This window comes from Halyomorpha halys, unplaced genomic scaffold, assembly GCF_000696795.3.
Source record: "Halyomorpha halys isolate HHAL.00 unplaced genomic scaffold, Hhal_1.1 Scaffold476.1, whole genome shotgun sequence".
NCBI lineage: Eukaryota > Metazoa > Arthropoda > Insecta > Hemiptera > Pentatomidae > Halyomorpha > Halyomorpha halys.
In genome coordinates this window covers 682,658-710,277 of record NW_027115949.1, presented here as the reverse complement: position 1 = coordinate 710,277, position 27,620 = coordinate 682,658, and the positions used below count along the sequence as shown (strand labels likewise).

The 27,620-nt window shown below is 30.2% G+C and overlaps 6 protein-coding genes and 1 long non-coding RNA gene across 7 annotated transcripts; 4 read left to right on the top strand and 3 right to left on the bottom strand.

Moving 5' to 3' along the window:
• Nucleotides 1–461: 461 nt before the first annotated feature.
• On the top strand, nt 462–1,265 carry LOC106683284 (uncharacterized). The gene is made up of 2 exons (XM_014424654.2): nt 462–643; nt 723–1,265. The coding sequence occupies exons 1-2, from the start codon at nt 476–478 to the stop codon at nt 1,191–1,193; spliced, it is 639 nt and encodes a 212-aa protein (XP_014280140.1). The 5' UTR covers nt 462–475; the 3' UTR covers nt 1,194–1,265.
• Nucleotides 1,266–4,339: 3,074 nt separating this feature from the next.
• On the bottom strand, nt 4,340–5,154 carry LOC106683291 (uncharacterized). Its single transcript, XM_014424662.2, has 2 exons — nt 4,967–5,154; nt 4,340–4,885 (listed from the first exon to the last, which is right to left on the bottom strand). The coding sequence occupies exons 1-2, from the start codon at nt 5,132–5,134 to the stop codon at nt 4,415–4,417; spliced, it is 639 nt and encodes a 212-aa protein (XP_014280148.1). The 5' UTR covers nt 5,135–5,154; the 3' UTR covers nt 4,340–4,414.
• Nucleotides 5,155–8,136: 2,982 nt separating this feature from the next.
• On the top strand, nt 8,137–9,272 carry LOC106683292 (uncharacterized). The gene is made up of 2 exons (XR_010844993.1): nt 8,137–8,653; nt 8,732–9,272. It is a non-coding gene; the product is annotated as an uncharacterized lncRNA (long non-coding RNA).
• A 2,186-nt stretch (nt 9,273–11,458) lies between these two features.
• LOC106683290 (uncharacterized) lies at nt 11,459–12,273 on the bottom strand. Its single transcript, XM_014424661.3, has 2 exons — nt 12,090–12,273; nt 11,459–12,006 (listed from the first exon to the last, which is right to left on the bottom strand). The coding sequence occupies exons 1-2, from the start codon at nt 12,255–12,257 to the stop codon at nt 11,536–11,538; spliced, it is 639 nt and encodes a 212-aa protein (XP_014280147.1). The 5' UTR covers nt 12,258–12,273; the 3' UTR covers nt 11,459–11,535.
• Nucleotides 12,274–16,414: 4,141 nt separating this feature from the next.
• On the top strand, nt 16,415–17,236 carry LOC106683294 (uncharacterized). Its single transcript, XM_024359890.2, has 2 exons — nt 16,415–16,604; nt 16,684–17,236. Exons 1-2 carry the CDS (start codon nt 16,437–16,439, stop codon nt 17,152–17,154), a joined length of 639 nt encoding a protein of 212 aa, XP_024215658.1. The 5' UTR covers nt 16,415–16,436; the 3' UTR covers nt 17,155–17,236.
• Nucleotides 17,237–20,117: 2,881 nt separating this feature from the next.
• LOC112210026 (uncharacterized) lies at nt 20,118–20,934 on the bottom strand. Its single transcript, XM_024359892.2, has 2 exons — nt 20,747–20,934; nt 20,118–20,665 (listed from the first exon to the last, which is right to left on the bottom strand). Exons 1-2 carry the CDS (start codon nt 20,912–20,914, stop codon nt 20,195–20,197), a joined length of 639 nt encoding a protein of 212 aa, XP_024215660.1. The 5' UTR covers nt 20,915–20,934; the 3' UTR covers nt 20,118–20,194.
• Nucleotides 20,935–25,945: 5,011 nt separating this feature from the next.
• Nucleotides 25,946–26,760, top strand: LOC106683299 (uncharacterized). The gene is made up of 2 exons (XM_014424672.2): nt 25,946–26,134; nt 26,214–26,760. The coding sequence occupies exons 1-2, from the start codon at nt 25,967–25,969 to the stop codon at nt 26,682–26,684; spliced, it is 639 nt and encodes a 212-aa protein (XP_014280158.1). The 5' UTR covers nt 25,946–25,966; the 3' UTR covers nt 26,685–26,760.
• Nucleotides 26,761–27,620: the final 860 nt, after the last annotated feature.

Here is a 27,620-nt window from a genome sequence, read left to right as displayed (position 1 = left end):
GCTCAATTGAATTCGTAAGTATAATTATTTCCGTTAGTGAAATACCAATATGAGCGAAACATCCATATACAGTCCCACAAGCCCTGAAAACATAAAATTTAAATTTTCAAAAGCATAAAATTTTAATGCAAAGATTCGACAGGCCACTATTAATGGGAAACTTAGAAATTTACCTGGAAACATTAATAAAGCTAATATAAAAGTTAAAAAAAGAATATGTTCAATCAAACAAAAGGAACGAAATAAAAAAAATCTCTTTAAATGAAGATGTTCAATTAGCGACAGATAGATCAATTAGATAATGAATATTCCACTAAGCGAATTTAATATTATGTATTTGTATTTCACAGAGGGGAAGAACATTAAGAATTAAAATTGACTTTTGAAATTGTAAACGATTCATATCTTTTGAAGTGTCTCCGCTTTAGTATATATTGTACACTCCCGCCTATGATGGTCACTTCACTCTTCCACGATGTACAAGTTCCTTTGCTTAGTACTGGTCTCAGCTCTTGCAGCTGCAGGTGCCAAGAGAGTTAATATCAATGATGGACTAGACAGCATTGCAGAATATTTGAATGACCGTCAACGCAGTTTAGGAACTACAAGTGCACCATTTCCGGAAATACCTCTGGGATCAAGGGTAATGTTTTATCGCTATAAATATATATTGGACATCTTTCATTACATTTTCAATGAAATCACTGAATGTTCTCTTATAGGTGAAGTACTCTGGCGGCTCATTCTTGGGCATAGACTCCTTCAAAAGGACCGGAGACTGTTGGCAAGAAATAAATGGAAATGATATGACCTTCGATATCAATTACGGATTTGGACTGTTGACCATTGTACTACCTCACCTGGAAATTGCCGGAACCAACATGTCAGCTTACGCTAGGATTCGTGACAACTCCGTCCATTTGTCCTACACTCTGCATCACGGCGCTGATAAGTGCATCACCCTCAACGATTTCAAAGTAGAGAAGTTAGAAAATGTTGAATTTGGTGCTTCTAGACCTGAGTACGATGGCTCCAACTTGGACGGATTTTTCAAATTAGTTGCCAAACCATCATTGGACGGACTCCTGGATTCCTTGTACCCAAAAATCGAATCTTCTTTGCAAAAATTGTGCAAAGTTAGAAATTTCCAAAACCAAGTTGAGGTTCTGGACCTAGTAAAATCTCTTCTGTAATATATTCTTTTATTCTCAGAAAGAATAGTAACATTTTTCTGTTATTAATAAAGGATTTTATGGCATAAAAGATATTCTTTATTTATTTAAAAAAATATCCCATTCTCTCTGTATGTTTTTTTTTTCTCGACAATGATTCTTTCATTATTAGCTAAAAGTGTCAAAGTTTATGCTAACTACTGCTATAAGCCTGATTCTTCCCTTCTTCTCATCCCTCACCCTTCCCCCCCCCCCAAAAAAAAAATAAACAGATTAATGTAATTAGTGGTAAATTTCTTGGTTGCCAAACCATCATTGAACCAAAAAATAAACAAATTAATGTGATTAGTTGTAAGTTTCTGATGATTTCTGACCAATACCGTATTTGATTAAGTTTGATGTTTTCAGATTTGTGTTGAGCTACTCGTAAAACGAATTTATTCACTCTTTTCGCATCCCTTTTTGAACACAATTGATGTATCTATTATGTATTTGCCTTTGACCAGCTGCGCCTAGACCATTCATTCTACGATAAAACTAAAGAAGCATGAATTGTTGGTACTTTTCATATCTTTATAGTTATACAGGTTTACTTTTTGCATGTCACAAGTCATATACAAAAAAAAAATACATTTTTTTTTACTTTTATGTTAGGTTTCTCATATCTAAAAAAAAAATATTAGACGAATTTATTCTCCAAAAACATAATGTAGGCCATTAAGAACAATCACCTGAATTTTCCATTTAAAGCTATTTTTAACAGCGATTGACTCTCAGTTGCTCTCTTCTTTCCGAAACTTATTACAACGGTGATGTTTTTTTTTTTTTAATTTATGTCGACCGGCAAATATTGAAAGTATTTGAAATCTTTGTACCTCCTTCTTTTCTCAGTGATGGAAAATTAATTATTACAACATTGTGAGTCCCAATTTTAATCACAAGGTAGATGTATAAAACGTATTATTTATTCTAGTGTATTTCCTATGTGGGAATATTGTTTGTAGCGAACAATGAAAAAATAAATAACGACATGCATAGAAATAAACCCTATATTCAAATATCATTTATGCCTTGAATTTCAAGACAACATACGTAACAGGTTCAGACTTATTTCTTGCAAACATTTTTCATAAAATTTTTAAAAACGATAATAATTTTGTCTAAACGGTAATAAACATATTTTCAATTAATAAGGTTCACATTTCCCAGTAATAAATAACGTTTTTATACAATAATTTAATACGTTGGTTAAATAAACGTATGACCTTGCCATGAAGACGATTACAATCCCATAATATGAGTCGCTTTGTTCCAAAAACATACCTAAAATATTAGTTTGGCGATTTTTTGGAGACGAACAACACTAGTGGTATAATAATTATGTGATAATTATTATATGTGGAAGAAAAATCAAGTCATTTTGTTTCTAAACCATTCTTTAAATTTCAAGTGCCCCGAAAGAAGTAAAATATTTTTAAACACATAAAAAAAAAATAAAAAAAATATACTATATTTTACCGCAATCGATTTCAAGCTATTTATATTTATAAAATATATAAAAATATCTTACAAATCATGATTTTATTTCAACAAATATATACCAAGAATTCTGATTGTTATAAATTAAACAAAATGCACTAAATAAAAGCAAAATATATACGTAGACAAATTTTCAAATATTTTTGATCGAAAATTAAAAGACTGAAAAGAACCAAAACAAGTACATGACCGGTAAAATTTTCTAAAGCGTTATACATCGGTTTTCTGTGATTGCGATGAAGATTAAAACTTTCTTTTAGAAGTTTAAAGTCCAGATTAAATTTCTCTTCTCGCATCGGAGTATATCTGTGTACAATTTGAAATCATAAGACCTCTTTTTTTTATAATCTAGAAACCCAAAAACCAGTATCAGTTATGCTCGAATAATGTATTGAAGAGGGTTTGTTGATTTGAATAATTTGTCAGGCGAATTTTTTCGGCTTGGTCGGCCTATTTTCCACTAGAGAAAACGTTTCGGCAAATATAAACAAAAAAATTTTTTATTATGGATTCCCTATTCCATTCTATTGCTAAATAAAACATAGATGCCTGTCGGAAGAAGATAGTTGACCGTATGAAATAGATATAAGCAAGGTAGTCTATGCGGTGGTCAATAAAAGTACAAAACAGTTGAAAAAACTATATAATTAGATTAATAATTTATTATAATGATTATTTGAGAGAGATTTATTTCATTATTAACACACACAGTTTTGATCCAAAGATACTCTCAACATCATTTATGTTTGTAAATAAATAAAAGTTTAGAGTATATTTGGATCAAAATTGTGTGTGTTAATAATGAAACTATATAATATTAAACATACAAAATAGTAGAAACAAATATTTAATGTTAACTATTTCATTATCAGGTTAAAAATAAATAGTTTTTTGACTATTTTGCACCTTTATTGACCGCCACCCGGACAATATTCCTATAATAGATACCTATCATATGAAATTATTTGAAAGATAAAAATCGATATTCGTGTGCTGTTATCCTCCCTGATCATTCGTGATATCCACCTATGTATTTTTACAGCTCCTATATTTTTTTACTATAATTTTTACATTTGAAAAATATATTTATAATTTTTATTATTAGTTTCATGATAGAATAATGCAATAGAAAATAACTTTTCAAATATGAAAAAATCATATTTGTATTCTCTTTGTACTTCATGGAATTTCATCACTTATTAGTCATATTTATTCATGTACTTCATATTCCTGGTTATAAAATCAATTTCTATTCATAGAATGGCTTATTGTTTCCTATAGAATAAAAGTAGCTAGCATAAATCATATTATGGTAATATGGCAGGAGCTATTTAACAACTTTGGCAAATAAAGAGAGAATAATGTCTGAAAAAATATGAGTAGAGAGAATGAGGTATTTTAGAAATAAATAACAAATGATTTTTATGTAATATTTTATTAATAGCAGCAAAATATTACAATGCTTTCTGGTGAATGGAAAAAAAAACAAAAAACAGCAGAGACTTTACTAAGTCCAAAATCGAACCTTCGTTTTAGAAATCTTTTACTTTGCAAAATGCTTGTAATGAAGGTTCGATTGTTGGGAATTTGGAGTCTAGGATTTTGTTCAAAACAGGTACGACAAACAATAGTTTTTATGCCATAATAATCCTTTATTACTACTTACAAAATGTTACTAATTTTTTTGCTAAGCAATGCAATGACTAAAGAAGAGACCTTACTAGTTCCAAAACCGGACTTTCGTTTTGGAAATCTTTAACTTTGCACATTGCTTGTAAAGAAGATTCGAATTTTGGGTACAAGGAATCCAGGATTCCATCCAATGATGGTTTGGCAACTAATTTGAAAAATCCGTCCAAGTTGGAGCCATCGTACTCTGGTCTGGAAGCACCAAATTCAACATTTCCTAACTTCTCTACTTTGAAATCGTTGAGGGTGATGCACTTCTCAGCACCGTGATGCAGAGTGTAGGACAAATGGACGGAGTTGTCACGAATCCTAGCGTAAGCTGACATGTTGGTTCCGGCAATCTCCAGGTGAGGTAGTACAATGGTCAACAGTCCAAATCCGTAATTGATATCGAAGGTCATATCATTTCCATTTATTTCTTGCCAGCAGTCTCCGGTCCTTTTGAAGGAGTCTATGCCCAAGAATGAGCCGCCAGAGTACTTCACCTATAAGAGATGGTTATCAGTGATTTCATTGAAAATGTAATGAAAGAGGTCCAAAATATATTTATAGCGATAAAACCTTACCCTTGATCCCAAAGGGATTTCCGGAAATGGTGCACTTGTAGTTCCTAAACTGTGTAGATGGTTATTCAACTGTTCTGCAATGTTGTCAAAGCCATCATTGATATTAACTCTCTTGGCACCAGCAGCTGCAAGAGCTGAGACCAGTACTAAGCAGAAGAACTTGTACATCTTCCAAAAGTGAAGTGATGATCATTGGCGTGAGCGGACAATATATAGTCAACCTGAGGCACTCCAAAAGATACTTGATTTTTACAATTTCAAAGATCGATTAATATTCATAATGTTCTTCCCCCCTGTGAAATACAAATTTATAACATTAAATTCGCTTAGCACAATATTCATTATCTTATCTCTTGTTAATTGAATATAATCATTAGCATAGGTATTTTCTTTTTTTTTTTTTGTTCAAAGACCGTAAAGTCCTAAAAACTTTATTTTTTTTATTTAGAGCAAATTCATGTTCCATATTTAAATATAGACCTTATTACGGAAATATTATAAGAGTAAATTAAATCATTTATGGAAATTAATTAGGTTAAAAAATCTACGCTCATCCATTTTTTTAATAGTAACCATTCATGCCATGATTTATAAACTGTTTTCTCGCTGTTTTCGTATTATTTATCTTGTGTATTAATGTGACCACTTAAAACTATAACATAATTCCCATAAGTTGAGAGGTTGTAGAATCTTTCCATCAAACTTATATGCAATAGAAATTTGAAATTAGAACAAAATTTCAACCTGAGTTTTCAGGATCTGACAATCCTGAAAACCAATAGCAGGTTTTTTCCTATAAAAATTCTAAAAACCTGTCTTTTAGTTAGGCTTTATTTTAGTTCTAATTCATTAGAGTTATCTTATTTGTAATCTCTATTTTATAATTTTTTTTTTTTTTTTTTCTGGCTTTCTATTTTATAAAACCGTTGAAGATAAAATAAAGATACAACATTTTATTATAATTATCGAGTAAGTAATTCTAGTTGTGAATTTAATCACTGTACATTTACAGAATACTCATAAATAATATTACTGTTGCAAATATTTTGGATAATACTAATTAAACATTTAATTATATTAAAATTCCTAATTAGAATTTCTGGCATAATTTAGGACATTTTTCCTAAATTGAAATGAAAGAAGTTTCGTGCCCAACATATGCTAATTTCCTAATTGTCATTGGAATGATACCAAACGGTAAAAAATAGGAGGTACATGTAGAGCTCGAGAACAAAATGCATTTTTTTAATTTCTAATTTTATCATTCATACATTTTTTTATCGAGAAAATTAGCAGTAAAGAAAAAACATAAACGCTATGTAATTAAGTGAAAGGTAGAAATATGATTCAAAATATTCTATACCTTGATATTTAGTACATGATTCACAATTTTATATTACTAATATACTAATATCTACATTCAATCTCATGTTATTCACAGATTTTAATGGTAAATAGGATCTTAGTCTAAAAAGCTATAGAGAAAAAAGATTAGGTCCATTCAGAGGGTAAATAAATCCTCCCTCTTAAATTCTTCATATTTAATGTTTTCAGTAATTTTCTTACGTTTATTTTGAATACAGGATTATTTTAGCTTTAGTGCTTAATAAACAAGTTATAAGAAAAAAAATATTTTTTAGTATTAATCTTTTAGATAATTTCCCTTTCTGCAGTAAACGATTTTGCCTGAAAAAAAAATTCGTGTTTAACACCTAAATAACACTAACTTTGTCAATAACAACAAATAAATTTGAACATTCCACCTCAATTTTGAATGCTTTCAACGTTTTGTGCACATGCATTTGAGCTATTGCGCGTAATGCTCACATTGTCAAAAAAAATAAAAAGAAGTGATATGGCAATAAAAACACCTTTCATGCGATAAAGAATTATGTTAACTCATAAAATTTACTATGAAATATAAGCGAAAATTTGTGATTCTTGGTAATTTTTCTCACATTGATGATTTATCATAAATTATGTTCGACAACTTACAGATTATCAAGTTTAACAACTCAAAAACATGAACAAACCCACGAAAAACAAATAAATCGAAAATTGAAAATATAAGCCCTTAATTTATTTTAAATAAATATAAGTTATATCAGCCATGTAAGACCCACCACGATCTAGTATAAAAATAAAAAATAAAATTAATAAAAACATTTAAATAGATATTAAAAAAAAATATTAACGTTGTTCTTTTGGGGATTTGTATTTGACATATTAGGTGAGGTGACCTGCCCACATTGTCACAATTTTATTAATCAATTAATAACTTTTTTTAGTGGAAGGATAATTATAGATTAAATTCGAAAATACGGTGAAATTGGCTGGAACAATTTAAACTTATATCATCAATAATAAATTTTCGTAGCTAGTCACAAGATTATGTTATATAGTGAACAAGTAAACATTATTTTTTTGTCATATATCGAGGTTATCACCGTATGTGAATTAAGAAAAACATTTCTTTTTTAAAATAGCTTGTAATATTTAATAATGGCCAATGTTTCAACCCTCATTGCAGGCTTTCATTTCGGATGTTATTATATATAGAGGTATATAGAAGGATTAAACAATCATAATTTATTTAAAATGAACACTGATATTTTTACTAAAGATTGTAAATAGTATCCAATGTTATACTCGAGACATTACTATCAAAATCATAGAGACAATAAGATAACTAACTAACATATAACACTTGAAATTTAGAATAACAGTAGGACCATTAAAAATGATTGTAGAAAAATCAATGGTCTTACCAATATTTAGCTCTAAGAGTCGATTTGGAGCAAAATGCACAGTTTGATATTACTTACATGCATCTGCTTCTACATTGATAAATACATCTACATCAATATTAACCAAATAAAATAATAAAAATAGATTAAACAGATACATCTGATGAGCCTAATTCAATATGGTTACAATAAAACGAAAATAATGTCCAAATTATAGTATATGCTTAATTATAATTACTTCCGTCATGAAGATCAGTAGTAACTAAGAACCAGGAAGATAAAGTTCCATAGAAAGTTCGGAACCATTAATACTTAAGATTACTAAAACTAACAGAGGAAGGAATAAATATTGGTGTAAAATCAATAAAAGAAATATAAATAATAATGATAAATGACTATTTAAAACCAGGGAGAGGAATTTTTTGTGTTTCTAATTTCTGCAAACGGTTTATTTGACGATTACAAAATTAAATCGTAATAGCATTATATTGAATTGTTGTATGACCCTCCAAAAGTGTTGGGTACACCACTCGTCAAAATAAGCACAATTATTTTGCAAATTAATATATCCAATTAGAGACAGATAAGATAGTGAATATTGCGAATAAAGCGAATTTAATAATATATATTTGTATTTCACAAGAGGGAAGAACATAAAGAATTTTAATTGACCTTTAAAATTTTAAACGATTCATATCTTTTGAAGTGTCTCCGCTTTGGTATATATTGTCCGCTCTCGCCAATGATGGTCACTTCACTCTTCCAAGATGTACAAGTTCTTTTGTTTAATACTGGTCTCAGCTCTTGCAGCTGTTGGAGCAAAGAGAGTTAATATCAATGATGGCTTTGACAACGTTGCAGAACAGTTGAATAACCATCTACGCCAGTTAGGAACAACGAGTGCGCCATTTCCAGAAATCCCTCTCGGTTCACAGGTGAGGTCTTAACAATAGTAGTTAAACTTAATAATTTTTTTTTTTGTTGTTTAATAAACTAATAATCTTCTCTTATAGGTGAGCTACTCCGGCGCCTCATTTTTGGGCATAGACTCCTTCAAAAGAACAGGAGACTGCTGGCAAGAAATAAATGGAAATGATATGACTTTCGACATTAGATATGGATTTGGACTGTCAACCGTAGTACTGCCACACTTGGAAATTTCCGGAACCAACATGTCGGCGTACGCTAGGATTCGTGACATATCCGCCCACTTGTCCTATACTCTGCATCACGGCGCTGAGAAGTGCATCACCTTCAACGAATTCCGCGTAGAGAAGTTGGGAAATGTGTCATTCGGAGCTTCCCGACCTGAGTACGATGGCTCCAACTTGGACGGGTTTTTCAAATTAGTTGCCAAACCATCATTAGACGGAATCCTGGCCTCTGTGCTCCCAAAAATCGAGTCTTCTTTACAAGCAATGTGCAAAGTTAAAGATTACCAAAACGAAAGTCCGGTTATGGAACTAGTAAAATCTCTTCTTTAGTCATTGCATTGTTTAACTTAAAAAAAAAATAGTGACATTTTGTAACGAATAATAAAGGATAATTATGGCATTAAACCTATTGTTTTTGTTTTCTAATAAAAATTCCTTATTCTCACTATATGTATGCTACTTTATATTTTCTTGATAATCATTTTTTCAAAATGAAATATTTCCTATTTAAGAAACTTATTTTCTACCTCTTCATTAAATTGCCGATTGCAAGGGAGCATGAAGGTATTCGGGACACCTCTGTCCACTGCTCTCTCTTAGGTAGTAATTTTTCCGCCATGCGAGAAATAGTATAATATTTTACTCTTTTGAATAAATGCTTATAAAAATAGATATAAACCATAGTTTCATTTTACTAATAAATAACTCATCCTATCAACATGTTTCTAGATCAATGACTATTCTTTCCTTATTAGTAATGAAACTATTCGTGAATTGCTAATGTAACAATTACCATGATATTATTAAACCTAAAACAGTTTTTTAATCCAATTATTTTTTTACAACTTTTATATTCTTGAAGGCCTGAAAAGAACATTGTTAAAAATACAAACAATGCTCAATTATATAAAATACTAAAAATTTTTCATCCGTTTCTTTTCTAAAATGGCAGCCATTACATGTTCCATTCTCCGGTTGCTTATCTGTGACACCTAAGCCGATTTTTTTTTTTTTTACATGTTTGTTTATTTTTGTTTTACATGGACCAAAATCAAAACTCACCACGCTTTCTTCTTAGCCAAAAGTCCATAAAGGGATTATGATTTCTATAAAGGCTTCAAGAATGGCGAAGTCTACCACTTTTCGTAATATAAATTAGTGGAATATTGATAGTTCGTGTGTGAAGAAACACTCAGAAAAAGCGAGTTTCTCTGAAACCTAGGAATATGACGATCGGTTTCTGAGGCCAGTAAATCGTTATATACTAATTGTAAGCAAAATCGTTTTGAAGAAATGCGAGATCCATTTTTTAGATTTTCATTCCTAATTCATACAACAAGTTATAAGAATACATTTTTCAATAGATTCCCATAAGTACCATTAGAGGTTTTGTTTGCTAATTGCGATTCATACTTAACACCCCTATAAAAACAGTGCACCTCATATATTGGGAAGTGAAAGTAAAAAGGTATAATTGACAAATTAACCACATGAGTCGCTCATTGCCAAAAACACTAAATTTAAGTTGTATTCATATTATTTTGATAGTTTTAGATCTAAACTAATCATATTAGATGACTATTACTCCATAAGTATAAGTCACCAACGTTTTTATGAGTTTTAAGTTTTATAAAACGTTATTTATTCATTAAAGAATGTGAAATTTATTTAAGTAAATGTTTGTTTAAAAATATTCAGTACATAGTTACATTAGTGTCGTGTTTTCTATTTTTCATAAAAAGTATTATTTTCACTGAAATATAAATGCATTATTGCACAAAATAACACTATGTATAAAGAAATAATAATAAAATGAATTAACAATTGATAAAATTGTAGGTAATCTTATAATTTTTGTTTGAATATAGGATTATTGTACAATATTGTAATACCCAAACTAAATTTCGAATTTGTACATAAATAAAATTTTTATTGGTCAAAATATATAAACAAATCATTATGTTATTCAGAAAATTCTTCGGATTGATGTAAGAGACAAATGTATGATATTAAAACAATATAAAATGTAAATTGATAAATTGATGAAGTCCTGAGACCTTATATTTTCAATGATCCAAATATGTATTCAAAATCCACTACTTCTTATGTTTCTAGGAATATTGTCGCAGAGCGTTTATTGTTTTTCGGTCATTTTTCAGGCAGATGTTTTCTATGTAGACCTACATTCCACACACAAAAAAAGAGTTTAGGAAAAAATAAACGAATATGGAATTATTTCTTAAAGATTCACAATACCACTCAACAAAATTTTCAACCGATACCTTTCATAATAAATTATTTGGAAGCTTTTAAATTGTTTTTTGCGTTGTATTGTTGTATGGTCAAACAATTATGGCCCCATTCTTTACATCATATTTCATACATGTAACTAATATATTAACAATTCTTAATGAATGAACAATTTAATAAAACAGTACAAAATAATATTTTAAATAAGGAAATTTATCTTTTTTTTTTTTTTTTTAGGGAATCGGTGATGGATAACCATTACTCTATTGAACAATGGAATTATAGTTTCCTTGTTGACGTGGAGAGATTGAGGTATTTTTTAGAAATTAACCAACAATGGATTTTATGTATATCATAATAAACCTTTATTCAAAGCAGCTAAATACAACAGTTTTGTTTCTCGTAAATCGGAACAATATTACAGAAGAGACCTTACTAGTTCCAGAACCGGACTTTCGTTTTGGAAATCTTTAACTTTGCACATTGCTTGTAAAGAAGATTCGATTTTTGGGAGCATAGAGGCCAGGATTCCGTCCAATGATGGTTTGGCAACCAATTTGAAAAACCCGTCCAAGTTGGAGCCATCGTACTCAGGTCTGGAAGCACCGAATGATACATTTCCCAACTTCTCTACTTTGAAATCGTTGAAGGTGATGCACTTCTCAGCACCGTGATGCAGAGTGTAGGACAAATGGATGGAGTTGTCACGAATCCTAGCGTACGCTGACATGTTGGTTCCGGAAATCTCCAAGTGTGGCAGTACTACGGTCAGTAGTCCAAATCCGTATCTGATGTCGAAGGTCATATCATTTCCATTTATTTCTTGCCAGCAGTCTCCTGTTCTTTTGAAGGAGTCTATGCCCAAATATGAGGCGCCAGAGTACTTTACCTGTAAGAGAAAATTATTAGTGTACTTATTAAAAATGAAAAAAAAAAAAAAATCTAAGTATACAACTAGTGTTAAAACCTCACCTGTGATCCGAGAGGGATTTCTGGAAATGGTGCACTTGTCGTTCCTAAATGGCGTAGATGGTTATTCAACTGTTCAGCAATGTTGTCAAAGCCGTCATTGATATTAACTCTCTTGGCACCTGCAGCTGCAAGAGCTGAGAGCAATACTAAGCCAAAGAACTTGTACATCTTGCAAAAGTGAAGTGATGATCATTGGCGAGAGCGGACAATATATACCAAACCGTAGACACTTCAAAAGATATGAATCGTTTACAATTTTAAAGGTCGATAAAAAATCTTTATGTTCTTCCCTCTTGTGAAATACAGATATATAATATCAAATTCGCTTTATTCGCAATATTCACTATCTTATCTATCAATAAGTGAATATCTTCGTTCTTAGATTTTTTTTTTTTCCTCGAGCATAATTCTAAATAATTTATATATTGCCATTTGAGCTCATTCACGAAGTTAAACATTTAAATAAGGACCTTATCATGGAAAATAAATAAGGATTAAATAATCTGTTTGAAAAAAACGACCACTTCAATAAACCCCATTTTTAATGTTTTTCATTTGTTAATTTCGTTCCAATTTATTTTTTCCTGTTTTAGCTTTAATTACCAGTGTATTAATGTGACCAGTTGAAACTGTAACTTTAATGCGATAAGTAGGAGTTATTGAATCGTTCCATTATTATTTTATGATGAGGAAATTTGCAATTAGAAATACTTTAGTGCTCTAACTAACTAGGAAAAAAACAACACTTTTTTTCTGTTGTTAAAATTTCAAAAACCTGTTATTTTTCTGTTTTTTGGTTAATTATTTCCTCTTTGAAATGTCTCCTCTAGGAAAAAATATCAATCATTATGTTTTATTTATATTTCAATGAATCTAGACCTGTTTTTTTATTCTTTCCGTTTAAATTGCACTAATAATAACAATTACGGTTGAAAATATTGTGAGTAATACTAATTAAACATTTGATTTAGAATAATAATGCCTAATTATGATATCTTAAATATTCTTTAGAATTAATAAATAGAATGAGATTTCGATAAGCTAATAATTATTTAATTTAATGTCAATGGTTTAAAAAATTGGATTTTTGATGCCTGTTGGATAGTATGTATAGTATTTATATGTCTCTAAATCAAATTGCATTTTGTCAATTTTTGGCAGTAAACTAAATTCATTTTGCGGTGATAAATGAAAAAAAAAAGTCTCTATCTTTCTCGTGATATAGCATTGTCTTACCTTAAAAGTTTATCTTTGAAAGTTAAAAGCAAATCCCATGATTTTATGACATTTTTCTCAAATTGATGATTTATCATAAATACTAACATATTTTATTTGATAACTTTATAGTCGTGTGTTTAAAACCTTAAAAAACATGAAGTAAACTAAGAAAAACAAACGCATCTCACAAACTGCCACCACAAGCTCTTACTGAACAATATATAATATATTGGGGACTTGAATTCTCCACATCAGCCGAAAACCACTCTTTGTTCAAAAAGATTGATTATTTTTAATATATGTATATAATTTCCTTATATGTATTTTAATATAAAATTACCATTTGCATAGAAAGCTTGCATTTTATGTTAATGTCGAAAACGAAAAAAAATATATGTAATTTTTAGGCTCTTATTGATTATTTCTCATATTTGCTGAAAAAAAAATATTTTGGCAACTTGTTGTTCAACACTCCTAAAAAGAAAAATGTAAGTTTTCCAATCAATACCATTTGTGAACACCGTTCAAATACTGTGCATTTACATAGAACCAATTACCAGAATTATTTAGCACACTTTTTTTTAGTATTTTAGATTTACTCTTTTTTACAAGAACACATTACAGGATGAGTGGAAATGTATATAAATAATTTTTAAAATTTTAACTAAAAATAAAAAAAAAAACTTTTATTTAAGCAATTAAATTATTTTTTTAAAAATATTATAATTCAAGAACTCCTTGAAATAAATGCAGTTTATTAGGAAATTTATAGTGATGGCCACCAATATTTTATATGTACTTTACAGTTTGGCTGAGATATCAGATAAATAAATGTAAATAATGCTCAGACTGTATAATTGTTACGCAAATTTGCTTAACTTGGTTATTACATTAAAGAAATGTTTATATATCTTCAGTGATCTTTGTTTTAAAGTATTACTCAAACAGGTTATGAATCCTACTTGACTTTGTACTAGTAATGATTGTTTCACCAAGATGCTCAATTATATCATGAATAATTTTATATAAATTTTTGACAGTTTTCAAGATATAATTTCATAATCACTGAAAGACTTGCTCTTCCGTCAAGAAGGAATGGAAGCTAAAATTGGGCATGGTGTCTGTCTTGTGCAACTCGAATAATGATTGTGGCCTTCTGTCTGTGGTCATAATTGCAATTTATTACCTTGGCAATTGGGCAGATCTAGTCACCCCGGCGAATTTCATCTTCCACTTCTAAAATGCAACGAAAAGCTCTGTGGTGAGCATTCGTCTGATTGGAATCATTAACACTCATCTTTCCTGAGCTGAAATTATGTTCCACTAAACCAAAACGCGGACGCCAAAGTGACTCCTCTGCTGCAAGAACATATAAAATAATTGATTGTATTGAAATGTGAGTGTGTATCTTTCACAAAGCGTAAACAGCAGGACAAGATATAATAATAAATAAAAATGGAAAAAAACTATAAATTTTCATGATGGTTATTTTTTCTTTATTTTGTAAGCCAATAATTAAAAAAAAAAAGTTTATTATGAAACGTAAGATGAATCCTAAAATTGGCGTGTGATATTTTATATGTGCAATTCAGTGTTTGGCAGATTCATCAGACAAATGAGGGAAAATGTTCCGTTGATATTATCCTAATTTGCATAACAGTTAAAGTTAAGGGATAAATAAAAATTAAAAAATGAATATGAATAAGATAAAACCTAATAATAATAATCAATTGACCAAATAGCCAAAATTTCAATAAATGCCCAAGAATTATTGTAATTGAGAAGTAGAAAGAAACCGACATGGGTTTGTGAAAACTTGGAGATTCACCTAACAACGCTTTAACATGATCAAGAAAATTAATAATCCTCAAAATTGGAAAAGAATGGGAGAATTTGGAGAATATATATTATTAATCAATTGGTGCCTTTTTTTAGTGGGAGAACAAGTATAAGATTAAATAAGAAAATCACTGTATTGGCTGGGAATATGTTTTATTAATAATACATTTTCGTAGCAAGTCACTTGATCATATCGTGAAAAGTAAATATAATTTTTTTCGTCATATTAAGGATGAAGGTGAATTAAGAAACAAGACATTTTTTAAATAACAATAATTTTAACTATTTACTAACGGTCAATGTTACAAACCTCACTGTAAGCCTTTATTTGGAGTGTCGTGATTGATGAAACTTTATAGAAGAAATAAAAAACTAAATTTTTTTTGTTAAATGAACACTAATATTTTTACTGAGCATACATTTTTTTGTTATCAGTTTTTGTACGCTGTATCATGTTTTATTATCCAGACTACAATAAGATGACTAACTGACATATAATAGTAGAAATTTAGAATAATCAGTAAAAATTATTGTAGAAAAGTCAATCTTCAGCTTTAAGAGTCAATTTGGAATAAAATGGACTGTTCACCTTGATACTACAAATATACGTCTGCATCTACATTGATCAATATTTAACAAATAAAATAATACATGTAAATAAACCAAATACATCTGATGAGCCCAGTTCGATATGGTTACAAATAAACGAAAATAATATCCAAATAATAGTTATGGTTATTTATTATTACCACCGTCATGAAGATCTATAATAACTACGAATCAGGAGGATAAAGTTCCATAGAAAGTTTAGAAATATTAATACATAAGATTAGAAAAATAACAGAGGAAGGACAAAATATTGGTATACAATTAATAAAATAAATAAAAATACGATTTATTTATCAAAAATGAATGATGACTATTTACAATCAGGGAGAGGTTTTTTTGTGTTTTTTTATTTCTGTAAACGGTTCATTTGACGCTTATCAAATTTTCATAAAAAAATATATTAAATTGTTTTATGTACGACCCTCAAAAAGTGTTAAGTACAACACTCTTATAAATAAAAAAGATAACTCTGTAAAGTAAGATATTTAATTAGTGACAGATAAGATAATGCCTATTCCACTAAGCAAATTTTAAATTATATATTTGTATTTCACAGGAGGGAAGAACATTAGGAATTAAAATCTACCTTTGAAACAGTAACTAATTCATAAATTTTAGAGTGTCTCTGGTTTGGTATATATTGTCCGCTCCCGCCTATGATGGTCACTTCACTCTTCCAAGATGTACGTGTTCTTTTGCTTAGTACTGGTTTCAGTTCTTGCAGCTGCAGGTGCCAAGAGAGTTAATATCAATGATGGACTAGACAGCATTGCAGAATATTTGAATGACCGTCAACGCAGTTTAGGAACTACAAGTGCACCATTTCCGGAAATACCTCTGGGATCAAGGGTAATGTTTTATCGCTATAAATATATATTGGACATCTTTCATTACATTTTCAATGAAATCACTGAATGTTCTCTTATAGGTGAAGTACTCTGGCGGCTCATTCTTGGGCATAGACTCCTTCAAAAGGACCGGAGACTGCTGGCAAGAAATAAATGGAAATGATATGACCTTCGATATCAATTACGGATTTGGACTGTTGACCATTGTACTACCCCACCTGGAGATTGCCGGAACCAACATGTCGGCGTACGCTAGGATTCGTGACAACTCCGTCCATTTGTCCTACACTCTGCATCACGGCGCTGATAAGTGCATCACCCTCAACGATTTCAAAGTAGAGAAGTTAGGAAATGTTGAATTTGGTGCTTCCAGACCTGAGTACGATGGGTCCAACTTAGACGGGTTTTTCAAATTAGTTGCCAAACCATCATTGGACGGACTCCTGGACTCGTTGTACCCAAAAATCGAATCTTCTTTACAAGCATTGTGCAAAGTTAGAAACTTCCAAAACCAAGGTGAGGTTCTGGAACTAGTAAAATTTCTTCTGTAATATATTCTTCCATCTACGAAATAAAAAAAAAAAAACGCGATATTGTTCTTCTATGAATAAAAGGTTATTATATAAAAGTTAATGTTTGTTTATTACAAAAAATACCTAATTCACTCTACTAGTTTATTCTCGGAACAATTATTCTGTATGTGTTACCGAAGATGCTATATAACTCTGAATAGTTAACACCTGGAGTGTAAATTATTATTCTTTTGTTCAATACAACTTGGCTTCATTATCTAGATCTATGATCTTTTTTTGTCTGTCATTGATGACACAAATGTAAGTACTTTCACGTAAAATGTCGTATTTAAAAATTATTTTCTACCCCTTCATTATATTATCAAAAATTGTAAATATATTTGTTTCATGTAGTAATAATATTAAATAGTAATTAGGAAGTTTAAAATATGGAGTCATGAAATTAATTATGTATTTATCCAGATTGACCAGATAAAAACAACTAATGAAAACAATTTTTAGTATCTTTCAAATAATTTAATAATGAAGGGATCTAATGACATTTTTTTAATGCAATAAAATGGAATAGTAAATCTTTAAGAATTTTTTGTTTCCTGAAACCCTTTCATGTGTAGCAAATCAAAGTAGAAGTAAAATCCGCGTGAATAATAATCCAGAACTTATAGAATGTATAGAAATATACTGTGATTCTCATTGTTACTGTAAGCCTTCTTATTTATTTACCAAAAGAATTTGTATTATTATAGCACCTTTTGAATTATATACCGATTAGAAGAAATGAATGAATTTTAGAAATAAAATCAAGACTTATTTACACAAATCGGTCAATTAAAATTTTACTAACGAACTAATTGCGATGTGATTTGGTAAACATATATCTTTTTGGTATCCTAATATATAGTACTATTGTCCAATTATTGGCCAATTAGCTCTCTAGGAATGGATCAGAAACAAGAATTCTGTTTTGTTTTTTTCAAGTAAAATTAAAAATGTGGACATATCACACAACTTTCACTTAACATCCTATTTTCAATTGAAATTCATCGTTGCTTGTTTCATAATAGATATTTTTAAATTATTCACTTTAAAAAAGTACATTTAGAATTAACAATCCAGCCAACTCAAAGGCTAAGATATAGGTTGAGTGAAATTAAAAAAAGTAACTATTTAAAATTATGGTGACATGAAATCATCGTCTAGTGGCGAAAAAGGGCATGCCGGCGCCAGTTAAAAAATATGTTTTTTCTTTTTTAAAAATTGCTTTTATTTTGGGTCATTCTCCATTATCTTCTACTGGTTTCTATGATAAATATTATTTTATCTAAAATCAATGTCTCACCAACGGTATATAACCCTTGTATTTTGTATTTATTCACCATTTATCGTTGCTGGCAAAGAGAATTCCTATTTTTTTTTTCAAATAAAAAAATGTAAAGTTTTTAATCTAAATTTTTTTAAGCCCTGTCATTCTTATTCAACGGGGATAAAACTTAACTGATATTAAAGATCATTTAATAGAAAGGGAAAAAAATTTAAAATCGATTCTATATAATAGCATTTCTCGATTTCATTAAAGCCATTTTTGTTACACTCCTTGTTACAACCTCCATGAATATATTATTTAAATTTCGTATGCATTTTCATATTTGATCTAGGCTGACAACACACACCATTTTGTAAGACTTGATTATGATGACTACTCAGGAGACCTCAAAACGTGGATTTCCTTCTGGAATCACTGGAATTCAAATTTCGCAATAATCTCCAGTACTATATGTGTCATATATTAGTAGGTGAATGGGAAATGTATAATTAACAAATAATGATTAACCACAAGAGTTGCTCATTTCCTAAACACTAAATTTATGTTGTATTCATATTATTTTGATAGTTTTGGATCTAAACTACTCATATTAGATCACCATAACTCCACAACTTTAGTTCACCAACGTTTTTATGAGTTTTAAGTTTTATAAAACGTTATTTATCATTAAAGAATGTGAAATTTATTTAAGTAAATGTATGTTTAAAAATATTCAGTTCATAGTTACATTAGTGTCATGTTTTCTTATAATCATAAAAAGTATTTATTTCACTGCTATATAAATACATTATTGCACGAAATAACCCTATGTATAAAAAAATAATAATAAAATGAATCAACAATTGATAAAATTGTAGGTAATTTTATAATTTTTATTTGAATATAGGATTATTTTACAATATTGAAATACCCAAACTAAATTTCATTGGAATTTGTTCATAAATAAAATTTTTATTCATCAAAATGTATAAACAAATCAATATGTTATTTCGAAAATTCTTCCAAGGCTTTTAATCAATTTAAATGATGTAAGAGACATTAAAACAATACAAAATGTAAATTGATATAAATTTTCAAATATCTTGATTCATAAATAAAAGGTTGACAAAAACAACAAGAATTACAGGAAAACTGTGTATTATTTCAAGTCCTGAGACCTTGTAGTTTCAATGATCCAGAATCCACTACTTCTCATGTTCCTAAGAATATAGTCACAGAGCGTTTATTGTTTTCTGGTCATTTTTCAGGACACAAAAAAAGTTTAGGGAAACATAAAAGAATATGGAATTATTTCTTAAGGATTCACAATTTTACTCAACAAAATTTTCAAGTACACACTACAATACCTTTCATAATAAAACGTTTGGAAATTAAAAAAAAAAAATTGTTCGTTGTATTGTATGGCCTAACAATTATGGGTCCATTCTTTTCATCATATTTCATACATGTAACTAATATATTTACAATTCTTCATGAATGAACAATTTAATGATATAATAAAGCAGTACAAAATATTTTTTTAAATAAGGAAATTTATGTTTTAGTTACTTTAGGCCATCGGCGGTGGATAACCATTACTCTATTGAACAATGGAATTATAGTTTCCTTGTTAACGTGGAGAGATTGAGGTATTTTTTAGAAATTAACCAACAATGGATTTTATGTATATCATAATAAACCTTTATTCAAAGCAGCAAAATACAACAGTTTTGTTTCTCGGAAATCAGAAAAATATTACAGAAGAGACCTTACTAGTTCCAGAACCGGACTTTCGTATTGGAAATCTTTAACTTTGCACATTGCTTGTAAAGATGATTCGATTTTTGGGAGCATAGAGGCCAGGATTCCGTCCAATGATGGTTTGGCAACTAATTTGAAAAAACCGTCCAAGTTGGAGCCATCGTATTCAGGTCTGGAAGCACCAAATTCAACATTTCCAAACTTCTCTACTTTGAAATCGTTGAGGGTGATGCACTTCTCAGCACCGTGATGCAGAGTGTAGGACAAATGGACGGAGTTGTCACGAATCCTAGCGTACGCTGACATGTTGGTTCCGGAAATTTCCAAGTTTGGCAGTACTATGGTCAACAGTCCAAATCCGTATCTGATGTCGAAGGTCATATCATTTCCATTTATTTCTTGCCAGCAGTCTTCTGTTCTTTTGAAGGAGTCTATGCCCAAGAATGATGCGCCAGAGTACTTTACCTGTAAGAGAAGATTATCAGTGGTTTTATTGAAAATGTAATGAAAGAGGTCCAAAATATATTTATAGCGATAAAACCTCACCTGTGATCCAAGAGGGATTTCTGGAAATGGTGCACTCGTCGTTCCTAAATGGCGTAAATGGTTATTCAACTGTTCAGCAATGTTGTCAAAGCCATCATTGATATTAACTCTCTTTGCTCCAACTGCTGCAAGAGCTGAGAGCAATACTAAGCCAAAGAACTTGTACATTGTGGAAGAGTGAAGTGATGATCATTGGCGAGAATGGACAATATATACTAAACCGGAGACAGTCTAAAAGATATGAATCATTTAAAATTTTAAAGTTCGATAAAAATTCTTTATGTTCTTCCCTCTTGTGAAATACAGATATATAATATTATATTTATCCATTGACATATTCGTTATCTTATCTATCAATAATTTAATACCTTTGTTCTTAAATATTTTTTTCTACGAGCATAATTCTTAATACTTTATTTATTGCACTTTGAGATCATTTACTAAATTAAACATTTAAATAAGGACCTATTACGGAAATTAAATAAGGATTAAATAAACTGTTTGAAGACATCAATAAGCCCCATTTTTATTATTTTTCATTAGTTGATTTCTTTCCTATTTATTTCTTCCTGTTTTAACTTTAATTACCTGTGTATTAATGTGACCAGTTAAAAATATAACTTTAATGCGATAAATAGGGGTTGTTGAATCGTTCCATTATTTTTTTTATGATGAGGAAATTTGCAATTAGAAATACTTGAGTGCTGTAACTAACTAAGAAAAAAAACACTTTTTTGCTGTTGTTAAAATTCCAAAAACCTGTTATTTTTCAGTTATTTCGTTAATTATTTTCTCTTTGAAATGTCTCATTTAGAAAAAAATATGAATCATTATGCTTTATTTATATTGCATAGAATCTAGACCTTTTTTTTTTATTTTTATTTTTTTTCTCTGCGTTTACATTACACTCATAAAAACAATTACGGTTGAAAATATTGTGAGTAGTACAAATTAAACATTTGATTTATGATAAAAACGCCTAATTATGATTTTTTAAGAATCTTTAGTAATTAAGAAATAGAATGAGATTTCGATAAGCTAATAATTATTTACTTAAATGTCAATGATTTAAATAATTGGATTTCAAATGGCTATTAATAATATGTACAGTATATTAGTCTCTAAATCAAATTGAATTTTGTCCATTTTTGAATTTTTGCAGTAAACCAAATTCATTTTGCGGTGATAAATGAAAAAAAAATGTTATTCAATGAGAAGGATGATTGCGATCCGAAATATTTCGCACTGTGACTTCTTGAAAATTTTTGACTATCCTGTTATATTGAAATTGGTAACCTTAATCTTCGTATTTAGCACCAATACATTTGAACTTTACACTATAAATTTGAAAACCAATTAACCTTTTGCGCATTAGCATTTGACCAATTGCGAATAAGTTCACATTCTAAAAAAAAAATAAAAAAATAATTATGTAATATTTCTATCTTTCTCTTCATAAAGGATTATCTTACCTTAGAAGTTTTTCTTTGAAAGTTAAAAGCAAATTCTATGATTTTATTACATTTTTCTCAAATTGATGATTTATCATTAGTACTAACATATTTTATTCGATAACTTCAGAGTCGTGTTTAAAACCTCAAAAAATATTAAGTAAACTGAAAAAAAAAACACATAAAAAATGCCACCGCATTGAGCAGTATGTAATATATTACTCTAATTGAACATTAAATACTATATTGGGGATTTGAATTCGCCCGATCAACCGAAAACCACCTTTTGTTCAAAATGATAGATAGTTTTCAATTAGTTGTAGATAATTTCCTTATATGTATTTTAATATAAAATTACCATTTGCTAAGAAAGCTTACTTTCTATGTTTATGTCAAAAACGAAAAAATATATATGTAATTTTTAGGCTCATTTTTTCTGAAAAAAAAATATTTTGCCAACTCGTTGTTCAACACTCCTAAAAATCATAATGTAAGTTTTTCATTCATCACCATTTGTGAACACCGTTCAAATACAGTGCATTCACATTTAAGCAATTACTAGACAATTTATTTAGCGCACTTTTATTTAATATTTTAGATTAGCTTTTTTTTACAAGAACACATAAAATAATGGGTGGAAATGTGAATAAATAATTTTTAAAAGTATGACAAGAAATTAAACTAAAAAAAACAACAACTAATATTTCAGTTATTAAATTTTTTTTTTAAATTTTATAATCCAGGAACTCCTTAAAATAAATGCAGTTTATTAGAATACTTATAGTGATGGCTGAAATAGGCGGCCGATGTATTTCTGCCAAACTGTAATATGTACTTTACTATCAGATAAATAAATGTTAATAATGCTCAGGCTGTATAATTCTTGCGAAACATTGCTCAACTTGAATATTATATTAAAAAATGGTTATAAACATTTAGGGATGATTGTTTTTACTTATCATCGGTTGCAATGTCTGTTTTAACATAGATGGCCGCGCCTGAGACTTCTTCACTCATTTCTTATATAGAGCTCTTGAACACCTTTTTTAAAATATAAAATTTTGATTTAGATTAGGTTTATTTAAGCATAATAATAAAAAAAAAAAAAAGGATAACAAAAATTTAAAAAATTCAAAAAACAAAGTTCAGTAGCAAACAGTAATAAACATAAATAATATTTTGAGACAGAGAAAGTTATAAAAAGAATCAAAATACAGATATATCATCTTATATGAACCAAACACTAATAAAAAAAAAAATGCTCAGTCTGTAGAAATCTCTTGCACAACTGGTGCAAGTGAACACCGTGTGACTGAGACATATCGGTCTTTTACACTAGTGGCAATTCTTTTTTCATTCACCCTCTTGGAACAGGATGCACAAAATCCCTCCGTAAAAGGGTGTTGGTGCTGTTCAGGGTCGTCTATTCCTGCAAATATCTTGATGGATGGATAGTTGAGGTCGAGGGGTATATTTTGAACCCCATATCTTGTGATTTAGTAAGGTGAGGTCTAACGCTAGTGATTTTAGGTAATCTTTCATCTCAATGATGCGGCCGGTGTTCGCGTATTAAATTGTTTATTTCTTCTATATTCATAAGGGGAAAAAAGTGTTAGCGGCAAACACACACAAACAAAAATTGAATAAAAGGAGGTCAGAAATCAGAATGCCTGAATATTTAATTTTTAATATTTATTTATTGCTATTTACAACTGTAAATTATAATGCATTTAGTAAATCTGATCTAAGTTAAATTGGAGTGTTACAGGCGTGTAGAGAAACTACCCATTGGTAGCACTCTAATGACATTTTACATTAGCTGGTCTCGTGGCCATCTTCTTTTCAGGCGCCTCGGAGGATTGTCAGGAATGTAAGAGGATACAAGAATAGAAATTGGTTTGAGTGGTTATAGAGTTTATAATGGAAGGAGTGATATTTGGTTCGGGCTAGATCGGTTACATAGGTAATACTATTAATACTAGTAGTATTAATTTTGAGATTTTGGGATACAATTAATGGGTTATTATTAACAGCGAGCACACATGTATCATCGGCATACGTGGTGAGGATAGTGTTAGGATTGGTTGGAATGTCAGCTGTATAGACGGTGTAGAGGTTGGAACCAAGGATACTACCTTCAGGAAAACCAGCGGACTGAGAATAGACGGATGAATAGGAATCTATCAATGAGAAAGGAACGAATGATGAGAAAGTATGTAGGAGGTAGGAATTTACGGAGTTTGTAAAGCAGTCCCGGGTGCCATACTCGATCAAAAGCATGTTCTATATCGAAAAAGAATCCCGCACAGTACATTCCGCGCTCCAAAGAAGACGAGACTACGTTCACTACACGATGACATTGCTGGATAGTAGAGTGGTATGTTCGAAATCCAAACTGGTGATCAGGGATTATATGATTGGAATCCAGAATGGGGTATAAGCGTTTCAAAATGAGTTTTTCAAGGATTTTGCCCATGATCGGTAATAGAGAGATAGGGCAATAGGATGATGGGTATTCTGGAAGCTTTTGGGGTTTGGGGATCATTTTAACTATAGATAATTTCCAGGGGTCAGGAAAATATGTGGAACGGAGTACGGCGTTATATATGTAAGTGAGGAATAGGATGGCTTTCCGAGGGAGAAGCCTGAATATAACCCAGTAATTTTGATATATATTTAATTAGAAAGAGAAAGATAGATTTAAAATAGTATTCATACGGCGCAGCGATGAGTGAAAACATTAAAAGACAAATTTTTGTTGTAAGGACCACCATAATATACATTTGTGGTATCGAAATACAATTCATAGTGAATAATACGTACCTAATGAAGTTCCTGCCTCTTCAAACCTATGTTTCCCTATTTCAGCTAATTTTTTCCCTCGAGAAAAAAACATTTTATAGATTAAATACACATGACGCACGTGAGATAAACCCTCAAAACTTGAATATTTTGATAGCAGCCACAGTTGTGCCTGAGTGAATGTTACATGAGAAGAGTATATTTTCAGGGAAGGAGGGCTGGACGCTTACCCAGAGCTGCTTGAGTGGTGAGGAGCGAGGTATAGAAGGAAGAGCCGGTGAACTACAGATTCCAGGAAGATGGAACTTCAGTCTCGCTCCAGCAGCTTCCAGAAAGGTGTGAACTACAGTCTCGCTCTAGCAGCTTCTAGACATAAAAAATGATAAATGTAAGAGAAATTCCCATGCAGCGACCAATTAGGGGTTAAAATATTACTGAAATAGGTTATAATTCCTGCTTAAATATGTCAGTTTTCTAAAAAATTTCGCAGTACAGGGAATTTTTCGACTGTGTACTAATAATAATTTCTCAACGATGCTCAATTATATCGTGAATAATTTTGTATACATTTTTGATAGTTTTAGGTCATAATTTCTATTTAGAAAAACAAATTTTCCGAGTGTTGGTAATATTTTTTGTCAATTTTGGTAGATAGGCTTATCAAGTTTTCGTAACAGCCCCATAATTGATTGATTGGCTTCAAGTATGGGCTCTGAAGTATTAAGACATCACTTGTCGAAATAAAAACAATAACTTCGTAAATAAATATATTCAATTAGCCATAGATAAGATAATGAATATTGCGCTAAGCGAATTTAATATTATATATTTGTACTTCACAGGGGGGAAGGACATAAAGAATTTTAATCGACCTTTAAAATTGTAAACAAGTCATATCTTTTGAAGGGTCTCCGGTTTGGTATATATTGTCCATTCTCGCCAATGATTATCACTTCACTTTTGCAAGATGTACAAGTTCTTTGGCTTAGTATTGCTCTCAGCTCTTGCAGCTGAAGGTGCCGAGAGAGTTAATATCAATGATGGCTTTGACAACATTGCAGAACAGTTGAATAACCATCTACGCCATTTAGGAACGACAAGTGCACCATTTCCAGAAATCCCTCTCGGGCCACAGGTGAGATTTTAACACAAGTTGTATACTTGGATTTTTTTTTTAAATTTACAATAACGACACTAATAATCTTCTCTTACAGGTAAAGTACTCTGACGCATCATTTTTGGGCATAGACTCCTTCAAAAGAACAGGAGACTGCTGGCAAGAAATAAATGGAAATGATATGACCTTCGACATCAGATACGGATTTGGACTACTGACCGTAGTACTGCCACACTTGGAGATTTCCGGAACCAACATGTCAGCGTACGCTAGGATTCGTGACAACTCCGTCCATTTGTCCTATACTCTGCATCACGGTGCTGAGAAGTGCATCACCTTCAACGATTTCCGCGTAGAGAAGTTGGGAAATGTATCATTCGGTGCTTCCAGACCTGAGTACGATGGCTCCAACTTGGACGGGTTTTTCAAATTGGTTGCCAAACCATCATTAGACGCAATCCTGGCCTCTGTACTTCCAAAACTCGAGTCTTCTTTACAAGCAACGTGCAAAGTTAAAGATTTCCAATACGAAAGTTCGGTTCTGGAAGTAGTAAAATCTCTTCTTTAGTCATTGCATTGATTAACTTTTAAATAATTTAGTGACATTTTGTAAATTATAATAAAGGATTATTATGGCATAAAAACTGATGTTTATTTATTAATAAAAACCTCATTCTCACTGTGTGGCACTTTATGTTTTCTCGATGTGCATTTTTTCAAAAGAAAATATTTCTATTTTAAAACTTATTATCCACTTCTTCATTATCATTCATCATTAAATTGTCTATTCATTAAGAATATTAAATATACATTTCACATGTAAAAAGTATGATTAAATGGGTTTGTGGTACATAGGTTGTTATTCAGAACAATTGGATATTATTAAAACTTAAGAAAACCTATTTTACAATATTTTAAATAATTTAATATAAAAAGGACAGTACGCTAGGATGTTGCTGCGTACACTGGTATTTCGGACAACTTTATCCACTACTTGAAGATGCTCAGATCTGTTCTGTAGTTTTTTTTCGATATGCGAGAAAAAGTATAATATTTTACAATATAGTATGTTTTACTCTTTTGAATAAATGATTATAAAAATTGATATAAATCATTGTTTGATTTTACTAATCGACCTTATTCTATCAGCAAGTTTCTAGATCAATTACTATTCTTTCCTTATTAGAAATGAATCTATTCCTGAATTGTTCATGTAACAATTACCATGATATTATTAAACCTACGAGCAGTTTTTAATCCAATTTTATTTTTTAAAACTTCTATATTCTTGAAGGCCTGAAAAGAACATGGTACGTTAAATAAAAATTACCATCCGTTTCTTTTCTAAAATGGCAGGCGATTAGATGTTCCATTCTCCAGTTGCTTTTATGAGACACCTAAGTCGATTTTTTTTACATGTTTTGGGCCAAAATCAAAAGTCATCACGCTTTCATCTTAGCCAAAAGTCCAAAAAGGGATTAAGATTTCTATAAATGCTTTATGA

Coding starts and splice junctions, on each gene's coding strand:
- LOC106683291 (XM_014424662.2), bottom strand. CDS start 5,134: ATGTACAAGTTCTTCTGCTTAGTACTGGTCTCAGCTCTTGCAGCTGCT. Junction 4,886..4,966: donor AAATCCCTTTGGGATCAAGG/GTAAGGTTTTAT, acceptor CATCTCTTATAG/GTGAAGTACTCTGGCGGCTC.
- LOC106683284 (XM_014424654.2), top strand. CDS start 476: ATGTACAAGTTCCTTTGCTTAGTACTGGTCTCAGCTCTTGCAGCTGCA. Junction 644..722: donor AAATACCTCTGGGATCAAGG/GTAATGTTTTAT, acceptor GTTCTCTTATAG/GTGAAGTACTCTGGCGGCTC.
- LOC112210026 (XM_024359892.2), bottom strand. CDS start 20,914: ATGTACAAGTTCTTTGGCTTAGTATTGCTCTCAGCTCTTGCAGCAGTT. Junction 20,666..20,746: donor AAATCCCTCTTGGATCACAG/GTGAGGTTTTAT, acceptor CTTCTCTTACAG/GTAAAGTACTCTGGCGCATC.
- LOC106683299 (XM_014424672.2), top strand. CDS start 25,967: ATGTACAAGTTCTTTGGCTTAGTATTGCTCTCAGCTCTTGCAGCTGAA. Junction 26,135..26,213: donor AAATCCCTCTCGGGCCACAG/GTGAGATTTTAA, acceptor CTTCTCTTACAG/GTAAAGTACTCTGACGCATC.
- LOC106683294 (XM_024359890.2), top strand. CDS start 16,437: ATGTACGTGTTCTTTTGCTTAGTACTGGTTTCAGTTCTTGCAGCTGCA. Junction 16,605..16,683: donor AAATACCTCTGGGATCAAGG/GTAATGTTTTAT, acceptor GTTCTCTTATAG/GTGAAGTACTCTGGCGGCTC.
- LOC106683290 (XM_014424661.3), bottom strand. CDS start 12,257: ATGTACAAGTTCTTTGGCTTAGTATTGCTCTCAGCTCTTGCAGCTGCA. Junction 12,007..12,089: donor AAATCCCTCTCGGATCACAG/GTGAGGTTTTAA, acceptor TTTCTCTTACAG/GTAAAGTACTCTGGCGCCTC.